Here is a 12850-nt window from a genome sequence, read left to right on the forward strand (position 1 = left end):
CCCTTCTGTGCACAGGAACCACTCCCAACTCCTTCCACCCTATTGTGTTCCCATTCCAGCCAGGGATATAACTCCATGCATAATCCCAAAATAATAATCCCAATTTTAGCCCTATAGCCTAGTGCAGTAGTTCTCAACCTTTTTTGTACCAGAACTCATTTGTAGCCATTGATGGCCAGTCCCAACCCAGTACCCCTCACTCCCAACCCGCTGCCTCAACCCAGACCCCAAGCCCCAGCCCCGCAGTGTATGGGGCAAAGGGGGTGTGAGGAAGGAGGGGGGGAGGGGGAGGGAGCAAGCAGCCCCTCGTAAACTGGAATTCTGCCAGCCTGCAATGGAAAAAACAGTTTCCCATTTTTTTTTCCTTTAAAGGAGAGTCCATTTTTAAAGTCTGTTGATCCATTTATAAAGTTCGCTCCCCACCCTTTCATATATTCTTGCAACCTACCTTTGGGTCACAACCCAGATTGAGAAATGCTGGCCTAGTGGTTAGGGCACTTGCCCAGGAAGTGGAAAATTCAGCTTCTAGCACCCTACCTGCTGCTTCATAAATTTGAAACCTGTACCTCCTGTTTCATAGCAAAGCATACCAACTGCAAGGCCATGGAGAAGGACTCCTCTTGAAACTTAAAAAACTGAAAACCAAGAGCCAGAAGTAAAGCAAATTGAAGGAAATGCAACTCAAAGAGATGGGTGCTGGGTTCTGATCTCCTGCCCCAACTGGTACTTCTAGATTTTGCATTTAATAATCATTCCATAAATTGGGTAGACAGCAGGGTAAATCAGCATGCAGAGCCACTTTAGGTGACCACATAAATCAGCCATGTGATTGCTGGATTTGATCCTCAGTTTAAAAGCAGAACCTCTAACCACAAGGGTAAAGTTCAAAGGAAGGCAAATAATAAATCGAATTGGCCCGATTGCTGCATGCTCACACTCCTGCTTATGCAATTAATGAACAGATTCCCATGTTAAAAACCTTTCAACCCTAACCCCTAATTTTGCAGTGCACATCCAGTCTTTGCAGTATTGGGACCTTACGTCACCAGTTTTCCTCTAGAATAGAAATACTTCCTGATCTGCCCTTTTACAGCTTCATGCAAAAAGCAAGGAGCAACTTGCATTTTTGCAAAACCCTAATGAAAGAAAAGATGTTAACAACCCTTGTTAAGACATTAAACGTTGAAAAAGAAAAGCTGTTTGAACCCCTTTCTAAAACACTGAAAACTGGCAAAGCAGGGAACACACCAAATGCCTAACCCTGGCTGCAGCAGCACGTTACCTACGTGCTCCCCGTGCCCAAGCCAGTGGCTTTCGATTTGATTCGTGTCCTGGATCTTGCTGATTTCAACAGCAGGGGCTGGTGCTTTGCATTCTGGGACTTGTAGTCTTTTGGCCTCCAACCCCCTTAACTCGGGGCAGCAGAAGAGTTTGTGCAAACTACGTTTCCCAGGATCACAGGGACTTTGCAAGGAATAATGGCGGGGCAAGTTGCAAATGTCAGCGAGCAAAGGGGAATGTGGGGTTTTGAGTGAGCCGGCAAGACAAAAAGCAAAAGATTGCTCTAGTTCTTCTTGCTTTCTCAGGGGCTGCACCAGCTCAGCAGCAAGCAAGGTGAGGTTAGCCTTAGCTTGAAGGAAGCTGCGTTGATCTGAGCCTATAGCATTCTCAAAGGCTTGATCTGCCCCAGCATGTTTTCTGCTTCCCTCATGCGAGTGATTCAGTGCAGCGAGAAGCTACAGCTCTCCCCAGGAAAGTGGTTTCTTGCCCCCCATGGGAAAGTGTTTTTAAGGACCTGGTCGTGTTTCAGTGGGAGACACGAACTTGTCCGCAGAGGTGTGCGGCGCCCTCGTATATTTCTCCAAGGCGCAAAGCAAAGTCTCTGGACCCAGGAAGGGTCCCTGAGAGCTGAGAATAACAGCAAACGAGTGTCTGTGCAAAGAAGCCAGAAAGAGGAAGCATCTCTGTCACCTGCTCGGAAAGGTAAGGAGAGGCCCTTTTAAGCCAGTAGCAATTCAGAGCAACATGGAGATGGTGTCACACGAGGGCAGTGGTGCAAAATTGAGTGTCAAAATTGCAATTGAGAGTTGCAGCATTCAGGAAGACTGCTACATCTCAGCCCTCTCTCCCTCCTCCCCTCCTTGACTTTACTTTGCCTTGTTTTGAATTGCTTTCTACACTGTTAGGTATCCAGGCATTGGCGACGCGTAGAGGGTGTACGTTCACCCCCTGAGATTGGCCACCACCGACACCTGTAGGCACTCGCCACTCGCCTCCCCTCCCCGCTGCCGATACCGCTGGCAGTGTCCGCGGGCAGTTGCTGATCGCCACTGGCTGCCGCCAACACTGCCAACAGTGTCTGCGGGTAATCACTGGTTAGTGCTCGCCACCTCTTTCCCTCACCGCTGCCACGGCCACCTGCAGAAGTTTCCCACTCACCGCCGGCACGGCCTCACCACCAACATTGCTGTGCACCCCCCAGCCTCGGGAGTCATGCGACGTTCATGTACCCAGGTTGTAGCTGTATTGGTCTAGAGGAGAAAAGGAATTGTGATCTGTGGTAGATGTGATATCTTTTATTAAACCAACTAGAGCAGTGTAATTACGTTTATTAAATTGCAGTTTAATTCAACTAAAGAAATTTAATTGCAATTAAAGATTATTTTTTTTGCAAAAATCTAGTTGGTCTAATAAAAGATATCACCTCTACCACAAGTCCTGATTCCTTTTTTTTATACACTATTAACTTTTATAGGTACATCTCTCACAGGGTAACATTTCCCTTGCATTACCACCCGTTGCATTGGTTGACTTCTTTGCAACACATGGGTTTGTGAGGCCAGGACCTGACCCACCCAGTGTAAATCAGGGTGGCCTCTGGTAACCTATGTACAGTAGAGGGGGGGACACGTCCAGTTTTGCTAATCCTAGTTCACTATCAGCAAACTTAGTGTCAGTGGGACTTCATTTTCAGAAAATTTTCCTGCTATAAATGGGATGTGACTGGACAGCCAGTAATTTTCCATTTGTGCACATTATATTTCAGATGCCATTATAATCTTTCTGATGCATAATAAATGGCTAAATAACAGGCCTCTTAGATTTAGACCAAGAGAAGGAGACTTAACATTTTGTAGTAACTTGCAGAGTTTCCTAACCTTTTTTATCCGTTATGACTGGGCCTGCTATATGCATAAGCTTGCTGCCAAATTTCTGTTTCCCTTGGGTGTTTCCACACTACATTGCAATCTGCAATATAGACATTTACTTGTATTGAACAGAACCTTAAACTTACTGCAAAAAAACAGAGAGGATTTAAACACCTTGGCTGACTAATATTCTAGGAATTGATTCTCTGCAAGTGGTTGAAACAGTTCAGAAAATAATTCTATATCCACATAATGTCCTGAAGATTAAAACCTGTCTGAATTTAATGACATAAGTGAGTGGTTCTGAAGAGCAGTCCATAAATAGCTGGGTGATTACTTTGCACTGGCTCTATAATTTCGCTGATTTTAAGGCCCAAGGGGCCCATTAGAAAATCTAGTCTGACCTGCGTATCGCAGGCTCTTAAATTTTAACTAATTACCCCTGTATCAACCTATACAACACATCTGACTGAAACAGATCTTCCAGTAAGGAATCCAGTCTTGATCTGAGGAATTAAGAGATAACAGATGTACCATTTACTTTGGTCATTTGTTCAAATGATTAATTGCCTTCATTTTGAAAATTTAATACAGGTAATGCCTTTTTTGCAACAATTGCTTGTTAAAGCAACAGCCACATTTCATCTGAATACACAGCAGTGAAAATATTCCCAGTGATCTATACCGGAGCAAGAGCAGTTTAGGAGCAACAGGGCACGTCTACATGTACATTAATATGCCGTAGTTACTGCACATTAAGTTTAGTACCTATAATAACAGGTACTAACTAGATGCACAGTAACAGGCACTACTGCGCAGTAGCGCATGCCTTTTAAGTGACAGTAATGTGCATTAGACCAATTCTACTGCACATTAGCACAATAGCATGGCTTTTGCCGTGACGCACTAATACATGGTAGAATTACTCTGCCGTGCATTTAGCGTCCCATGCAGCCGTGCCCGCAGAGCACCAGAACACTAGGCTGTTGCTACTGAGAGGTGTTGACTGTACCTTATTTCTTGTCTGCATTTTCCTGGCTCTAGCTTCCAGTAATTAGTTCTTGTTGTTATTTAACAATGCAGTTACAACTGTTACATTGAAAATAGGAAATGCTTTCCTTATGCTACATTTTTGCATCTATGAAAAATACTACTCGCCAGAGAAATGTAGGTGGAAACATTTGCTCCATCTAGTTGCAAAATGGAGGAAAGGAGTCTTACCCCCCCCCCCACACACACATGCACACAAAAAAAAAAAGCGGCATAGCTATTTGAAAAAAAAGGACTTAGGTGCATTTCAGGCACCACAGTTGAAAGCCAACTATCCCCTCTTCTGTGGCAAACAATTCAGTTGGTATCTCCTTGTTTAGCCTGCAACTTCCTTAGTGATGTGGTTTGGGACATGTACGTGACTGCCATGGCCCTTGTAGCTTGCTTCCAGCTAAATCCCCATTGGGATGTAGAAATCTGCCAGATGTATTCAGAGCACACCTAACATGAGAGATTTGGTTATGCACTCCCCCACCCCCACCATACCTCCAGGAGAGTGCTCTCTAACCACTAGGCTGTAGATTAGATTGGGTTGGGGGAGCACTCTCCACCTTTCCTGTTGAAGTTGGGCCCTTTGTGGAAGAGAATGCAACGCCTGGAAGAGAGAGCACAAGAGGGGAGCATGAATATGTAGCCAAGTAGTTAGAGCATTTGGCTTGGATGCAGAGGTCCTGGCTTATGGTCCCTGTTCCCAGGACTATATTCATTTTTCATCCAATGCCTCTCTCTAATGTAAATACATAACACATCCTGGGAGCAAAGCCCAGAATTAATCCCAACCCCCAGTGTGATGTGCAAGATTGAATATCACAATTTAATGTCTTAATTAAGTTTCCCTTAAGCACCTTGCAACAAATACCTTTTTATGGTAGATCAGTTTATTTCCCTAAGGTTTTAACATTTTTTTCTCGTTTAGTTCAATGACTCGTGAAAGAAAGATGAAATACCATGCTCAGGACCAGGAAATAGAGAAGAGAGTTTTCTTAGAGGATTGTGATTCAGACATCTGTTCCTAACAGCACTCTTTTTCTTTTCTTTTTTTCGTAATTAAGTAATTTGTGACATCAGTTATAATGTCTGATCCTATCTTCTTGGTTTCTCCAATTTATTCCTTTCAGCAAAAAAATAATTGTTACACAATTAGCTTCAGAAATTAGAAGTACTTTGAAAAGGTTTGGGCAAAACCTCAACTGGTAAGAAAGATTTGGAAGGCTGGAGGAAAAGAGGTTATTAAAGTTTCGTCACTAATTTGCACGTTGCTAAAAGGCATACTTTATAACTTCTTCTAATTGATAGTTTCTCCCCACTTCTCAGTAAAGATTTTATGGCAAAGGTTTTAAAGAGCCCTCATAATAGTAACATTTCATTATTTTTAGGGAATAGACAATAGTGCATTTACTAGCCCACTATGTAATATACTCGAAGACTACAGTTGACAAACCAATAATCAAAATGGGTTTTTTGGATGTGCTATCCTTATCTTTAGTTTTTACTTTAACTGATAATTCCCTAAATTCAGTAATTTGCAATAGTATGTCTGCTTTGCACCTACTGTCTTCTATTCTGATTTTTTCCCTTTTCCTGTACAGTATTTAAAAATTGCTCTACATGTATAGCTTACTGAATAGATTACTGCTGAAAATATAATACCAGTATTTAAAAGAAAATATCATTGTACATAAGTCTGAGAGCTGTAGCACCAGTTATTCTTGGTCTTGAAATTAACTACTAGGAAGGCAGAAAATAACAAGGTTTAATGGGTATCTATAAATATGCTGAAATTACTTAAAAACATGTCATGGTCTTTTTATTTTACTGATGAAGCATTATAGAAGGAATGGAACAAAAGCATTCCTCCCCTCACCGCTATGAGACCTTCATGTCAAAATACTATCTGAACCTTATACTGATTTATAGAAAAGAACTGATATGATAAATGTATGCAAGTTTTATTGTCAGCTATTTTAACTTCAATATTGGTTTCTGTCTATTACAGTGAAAGAAGCTGGAAGAGACTTTACCTATTTTATAGTGGTGCTCATTGGGATTGGTATTACAGGTTATAAAATATATATATATTCTCTATAAATACACCTATATTCATTATTGTCCATCTAGTTAATTAGCTCTTATTTCACTGGTGTTTGTTTCCCTCTATTACAGGTGGCTTGTTCTATGTGATTTTTAAAGAACTGTTTTCTTCCTCCAGTCCCAGTAAGATTTATGGAGATGCGTTAAAGAAATGTAGAGCTCACCCAGAGGTTGGTTTCTGCAACTGAGTTACAAGTTCATATTTGAATAGAAGCATTTTTCTGTCTTACGTTCCCCTCCAAAATGGAAGTTTGTAGCACAATAATGCTCTGAAGCAAAGCTTAATCCCACTAGATTTAGGGACACACATGGTTCCACAAAACACAGCAATTATTAGCCCTTTCTGTAACCCACCAGTCCTCGCTGCTGTCTTCATTGCCTACTGATATTGTATTGATACACTGCACCAGGTTTGCACATCAAGATGAAACCCAGACCACATCCAGATGAGCGCGGCCATGCAGTATGTGGCACCGCAGACACGTCTGTGGCATTACATACCACACATTCATCTGTTCTCCGCATTGCAAGTAGTAGAGCGGGGGTTTTCTGAACCCTAGATATCCTGGGGTCAAAAAAAAACCTGCACAAAAAAAAAAGCACAGCGGCAAACGTGGGGGCAGTGCGCACCACTCAAAACTGGACCTTGGCTGGCTGGAGCCATGTTCTAGCTGTTGACCCTGCTCCAAGCAGCAGGATCACCACTGCTGCAGCCCCAGGAGGCCCCCAGGTAAGGCTGCTGGGGCCAGCCCAGTGCTGGCCCTAGCCTCTCCTACCATACCTGGGGTAACCTGCTGCACACCAGAGGCCACGTGGCACAGGTGTCCCTGGGGAACAAAGCGTCCACACTCGTGTGAATACAGCCCCAGGGTCCAGTCTAACTCTAGGGTTCTAAGATCAGAATGCCATTGTGTTATGTATTCTGCAAATACATGGGAATATACAGCCCCAGCCCAAGAAACCTAAAATTTATTTTGGAATAAGCTGAAACTTATCTGGGTAACAAACAATAAAAGGAAAAGGAACGTGAGGGCAACTGTAATAAGACTGCGGTTACAAAAAACGTTAGATGCAAAATAAATACATTAAAAAACCCTCAAAGCAAGACCTCAGAAATCATTCTTTCAAACAAAACCATAAAAGATATGTAATTGCTTTCCAGACAAGACTTCTGGCAATATCACGGGGATTCATATAGAAAAGGAGTGACAAGATTTCACTAGAAAGATTAAATTATAGACCTGGGCTTTGGAAGAAGTTTATAAAAATAAGAGCTCATTCCAGTGCCTTAACTAAATCATCCTTCCTTTCTCATTTGACTAAACATGCTTTCCAAACCATTTTTTGCTAGGCTTTGAATCAGGTTTATAGAAACAATAAAACCTTTATAGTTTTGAATAAAAGGAGTCACTGCTTTTTCCATTTAAATAACAAGAATAAAAATGAATTTGCATTTTAAACTTTAACGTTGGTCAAGCATTCTTTGTAATGAGATGCAAGCAGACATATCAGCTTTTTCTTTCTTTATATAGTATAACGCTGTGAAGACTAACATATATAATACACAAGAATGCCTTTCTTTGTCAAATACAGACGTGTAAATTTTATGAACACAATGAATCATTTAGTTCATAAAGAAATCTACTGAGCCCATATCAATCCATTTAATACCTATCTTCTGTTCTTTTGTGCTTTCTTTTCTGAGTTCTTGTGATGTAACTGGCAGTTCAAGAGTACACTGTTGATATTTTGGTGAATGAAAATTATTTCACCTTGGAGAGGTGAGATGGTGCTGTGATACCTTGGCGTACCTTGAGATCTTTTCAAGGATACTTCAGGGTGCCAATGTTAGCACTGTTAGGTATGCAAACAAGATTCAAAAGATAGAACAATATTTTCTGTTGCAAAGGTCTTAGAAAGACCACAACAGGTCAGAATATTTTTAACACTATGGATTCCTTTTGGAATTTCTGGGTTTATTTTGTGAATCGTGTTTTTCCAAAGTAAAAAATGGGTGAAAATGAAGAGCTAGCATTTTCTGAGAAGTGCCTTGAGTCTAAAGAGGTTTAGAACTACTGCACTACAGGGTCTGTTTCAACATGATGTGTTTGGCAACCTACATCTCTTCTCTCTTAGGTAATAAGTGTTTTTGGTGAACCCATTAAAGGTTATGGTGAGGCTACAAGACGAGGAAGACGACAGCATGTCAGGTATCTGTTTGCATTTTTCCCCTAGATGAGCAACAGTTTTTGAATAGCAAAGATGCATGCCCGATCCTGCTAGGTTGGAACCAGACTACCTGTTTGCAGGAGATGTATTGACTCCCCTGTCATTTAGTAAGATAGATAAAGTGACTCTCCCCCAAGTATACATAGGAAGGATTCTTTAGTTTTAAAGGACATTTGAACACTGTTTAGGTGGAAGACTTCAAATTAATTCTAAGAAAGTTAAATTAGAGATTGGGCCTCTATTTATGATTAAACTGAATTACTCTTGAAAAAGGTGGGATCTATTTTATACAGAGTAGCTTGACCCTGTTCACCATATGGAAAACCATGTATTTATGAAGCAAAAGAGCAGACCAGAGAAGGGCACTTAAAATGAGAGAGATCAGCCAAAGGTAGCTTTATATTCGTTGTTTTAAATGGAACACAACACTTTGGACTAGATCTACAAATGGACTTACACATGGCAATGCTGAGCATCACAGAACCTACCTTAGACAATTGGTTCCTGGAATAGAATCCAAAGGCTTGAGTTAGGCATCTAGGGCATTTTCACACATGCTCTTGGATGTGGTGCTGGGCACTTCAATTAGCAAGCCGCACTGAAAAAAATGACACTGGGGTGCTTTGAACTAAAGCTTATCCAACATGTTTTATTTCAAAGCACTCCACTGCCATTTTTTCAGCGCAGGGACGCTGATATACATGATGCGGAAGGATGCCAGAGCGCATCAGTTTCCATGCTCCAGCGGATTTGATTAAGTCTGGATTTCCAGCACGTCAGAGGAGGCTTCCCGCACATCTGTAGGAGCCTCTAAATTCCCTATGCAATGCATGGCAAGAGTTTGGCACCTACTGGCGGCACTGAAAAATGTTGTGTTTTGAAGGAAAGTGAATTTGTGTATTGATGTCTTCAGTAAGTGGTGTTGGCATTTCAGGGTCTTACATGATGGATTTGAGCCAGTTATTTTAGGCATTTTGGGAAAAGTTGAAAAGAATCCACAGTACCTCCAATGCCTCCTACGAGCACTGGATATGTTCTCCCCTAGTGGAGCTCCAAAACTTTTTTTTGTTGTTGTTAAATGTAACATATAAATAATACATTTTAAAAATTCATTAAAATAGGAGGGACAGGGGGAAAGGGAAGCAGTGCAGGGTGAAATCTTTCCCTCAAATTATTGCAAGTAAGCCAAGCTTCAGTTTATTTACTTGAGTTAGACCTTTTCTCCATATAATCGGATCTAATGTTTAAACATAGGTAAGTTCATACATTGTACAAAACTGCTATCAAAGATGCTCCATTCAGTTATGTGCTTGGAATTTCCCTGGCCTCTCAAACTTAAATACACAATGTGCCATATGGTGTTTTGTTCCTTTTCTCAGTCACTATGAATATGTAAAAGATGAATTGAAGTACATGCGTCTGAAGTTCTACATTGAGGGCTCAGAACGAGGAAAGCAAGGAACAGTCCATTTGGAAGTGAAAGAGGTATATATGATTGTCTCAACTAGTTAAGATAGTCCACAAGGATTACTTGATACTACTAGTACTACTACTACTACTACTACTAATGCAAAGAAAAGAAACAAAAGCACACCCTGAAATATTTTTTTCTCATTACAGAATCCTGAAAGTGGAAAATATGAGTTCCGTTACATATTTGTGGACATTGATACCTACCCTAGAAGAACCATTGTCATTGTAGACAACAGATAGCAAAAGAACCATGCTAATATCACAGTTCAAAGAGTACAGTTTAATAAAAACAAAAAGGTCTACAAATATTGTGCTGCTACTTATAGCCATGAAATCTCACTGAAGCCAAGGGATTGCATTTCTGTAACTGACCTGTAGAGACTACAGCATGTCATAAAGTGTGTATTAATGGAAATGACACGATTTGCCATAATTTGTGGCAAAGAAATCATGACATAGGAAAAACACAAAAAACAGTTAATGTTGAATAGTAATTCTGCAGTCTCACTGCATCCAACATCTGTCTTCTAAACTTTCACATATTTTTTTCCTTTCTCTTGTTCAGATTTTACATGTACTTCAATAACAAATGTGGTATTTAATGAAGAGAAACTTGTTTGTTCCCATGTTATACACTGTGGACATTAGAGGCATATTAGGATGACAGGTGCTCAAATTTTAGTAGTTTCTCAAAAAAAACAAATGTCAATAAAGCAAGGAACTACAAGCATCCTAGCTCCAGTCAGACGTAGACACACAGAACTAGAGGATGCTGTCTTCCACACACCTTTCAGCAGAAGGAGCCTGGTTGGTGTGAGCAGTGTTATGGGGATTCCGAAAATAAATCACTAGATGGCCATGATGAGTTGTTTGAAACCACAGCCTCCTATTGTGATATGTGACATTTTATAGGAAACTATGGCATAGATATAAATTATACCAATAAGATAATTTTGTCATTTTGATATGTCTCAGTGATTTCTAGACCCTCAATAAACCCCACCTAAGAATCCAGTAACAGTCTTTGGAGTGCTTGTAGACAAGGACATCAGTCCTGCAACTTTTGATCTCTTTCTTGTGGTCCTCCACAGGTTGCTTTCTTGTGTTTGTTCATGTATTGATTAGATTTATATGCCATCCTTTCCAACAAAGGCTCAGGACAGCAAAATAACTTATAAAACAAGTGAACCAAACCAAGAAAAACAAAGTAACTTATAAAAATCAATAGAGCAGAGTATTAAAATAAACTATATAGCAGCTCCCTCCCTAACCTGTATCCCAGCTTACCCCTGCTTGCTAAACACCTGCCCAAATAGGAAGGTCTTATAGCATTTCTGAATGATGTCCAAGCTCAGGCCCTGGCAGGCCTCAAGGGGGAGGGAGTTCCAGAGCTACGGGACAAGTACCAAGAATGACCTTCCATGTGTTATTGCCAAAACAACTCAGTGCATTGATGGTACTTTCTGCAGATTGTTCTGGGCTCATCTTAGGGAATCAAACTGGGGCATCAAGGAGAAGGTCCCTGAAGTATGTAGGGCACAGACATAAAGTAGACCACCACATTCAGCACCAACTGCAGCTTTTGGACAGACATTGAGGGCAGCCCCATGTAGATCACACTGGCTACTTCCACACGAGCAGGGGTGTGCATTTGCAGCAGCACAAACAATAGCGGCACAAATTGTGCCACTACTTTGTGCTGCGGTGCACGCCCCAGCTAATGAAGTTTGCAGTGGGACACATCGCCCCGCTACTCTATGTGCTGCAGAAAGGGCTGGCTGGGGCATGGTGTAGAGCTAGCTGACAGGCAGCCCCCACACAGGCACCCTGTGCTCCAAGCAGCTGGGGAGTGACACAAGACAAGAGCAGGTAGACCAGGGCTGCCTGCTCCCCCATCTCCATGGACTACAAAGCCCCTGCACTGAGGCACCCTGCGCCCCATCCGGTCACTCCCCTGGGTGCAGGGTGCCTTGAGACAGGGGAGCAGGAAGTTCCCTTGGCTGTCTGCTCCCCTGTCTCTGTGTGCTGCTCCTCTAGCACACAGGCTTAGGCACAGGTTACCTCAGCGTGGGGGCTCCGCAGCATGCAATGATGCGGGAGCAGGCAGCTCCAGGCTGCTTGCTTCCCCATCTCTGCATTTGTCCTGGCATATAGCCCTTCAGCATGCTTTGCTCTGCTTTTTTCTCAGGAGGTTTTTGTGGGGGGGGGGGGGGGGGGGGGGGGGGGGGGGGCGGGTTGCTACCAAGAAATCCTGGTATCAAATTTTGCCCCAGTGCCGCAAATTAGCAGCATGGGCCATGGTTTAACGTGCAATGTGCCGTTTGTGGTGCCACAAACGGCACATGCCCTCGCATCTGGATCTGGCCACTGGTTGCATACACGGGGTTTTGAAAATACAGATGATGGCCAGATCTGACTCTGAAAGAAAGGGGCTCAGCTTTCTCACTAGATGGAGTTGTTGAAAAAGCACTCCGAGTCACTGCCACCACCTGGGGATCCAGGTGCAGGAGAGGTTCCAGGAGACCCCCAGGGCTGTGAACCTAAGAGAGAATGAAAGGCTGAAGCCCCCATCAATGATAGGTATTTGATTCTCCCCTCCACCCAGCTATGTCTTGTCTGGATTCAGCTTCAGTTGGTTCATCCACATTTGAGCTCCCAACTGCAGCCAGACACTAGGAAAGGACAGAGACTGGGGGCCTGGGTCAGTTGAGAGAGCATAATGGGGCTGGGTGTCATTAGCATACTGATGGCACCTCCCTCCAGATCTTAGTATCATCCAGCAGCCCAAATATACATTTAACACGAGATGCAACAGGATGGAGCCCTAGGGGGACCTCCACAAGGAAGGTCTTGAAGGA

General features: G+C 42.4%; 1 protein-coding gene across 1 annotated transcript; it reads left to right on the top strand.

Annotated features, from left to right (window-relative positions):
* The first annotated feature begins 1461 nt into the window (after positions 1–1461).
* Positions 1462–11006, top strand: TIMM21 (translocase of inner mitochondrial membrane 21). Its single transcript, XM_006273184.4, has 6 exons — positions 1462–1983; positions 6196–6258; positions 6363–6460; positions 8427–8500; positions 9899–10004; positions 10140–11006. Exons 1-6 carry the CDS (start codon positions 1692–1694, stop codon positions 10230–10232), a joined length of 726 nt encoding a protein of 241 aa, XP_006273246.1. The 5' UTR covers positions 1462–1691; the 3' UTR covers positions 10233–11006.
* The last annotated feature ends 1844 nt before the right edge of the window (positions 11007–12850 follow it).

The sequence above is a fragment of the Alligator mississippiensis genome, chromosome 3 (assembly GCF_030867095.1).
Source record: "Alligator mississippiensis isolate rAllMis1 chromosome 3, rAllMis1, whole genome shotgun sequence".
NCBI lineage: Eukaryota > Metazoa > Chordata > Crocodylia > Alligatoridae > Alligator > Alligator mississippiensis.

What these genes read in the sequence shown, in the direction of transcription:
- TIMM21 (XM_006273184.4), top strand. Translation starts at nt 1,692, where the DNA reads ATGTTTTCTGCTTCCCTCATGCGAGTGATTCAGTGCAGCGAGAAGCTA. An exon ending in CATTGGGATTGGTATTACAG is followed by an intron (nt 6,259 to 6,362) that starts GTTATAAAATAT and finishes CCTCTATTACAG; the next exon opens with GTGGCTTGTTCTATGTGATT. An exon ending in AATGTAGAGCTCACCCAGAG is followed by an intron (nt 6,461 to 8,426) that starts GTTGGTTTCTGC and finishes CTTCTCTCTTAG; the next exon opens with GTAATAAGTGTTTTTGGTGA.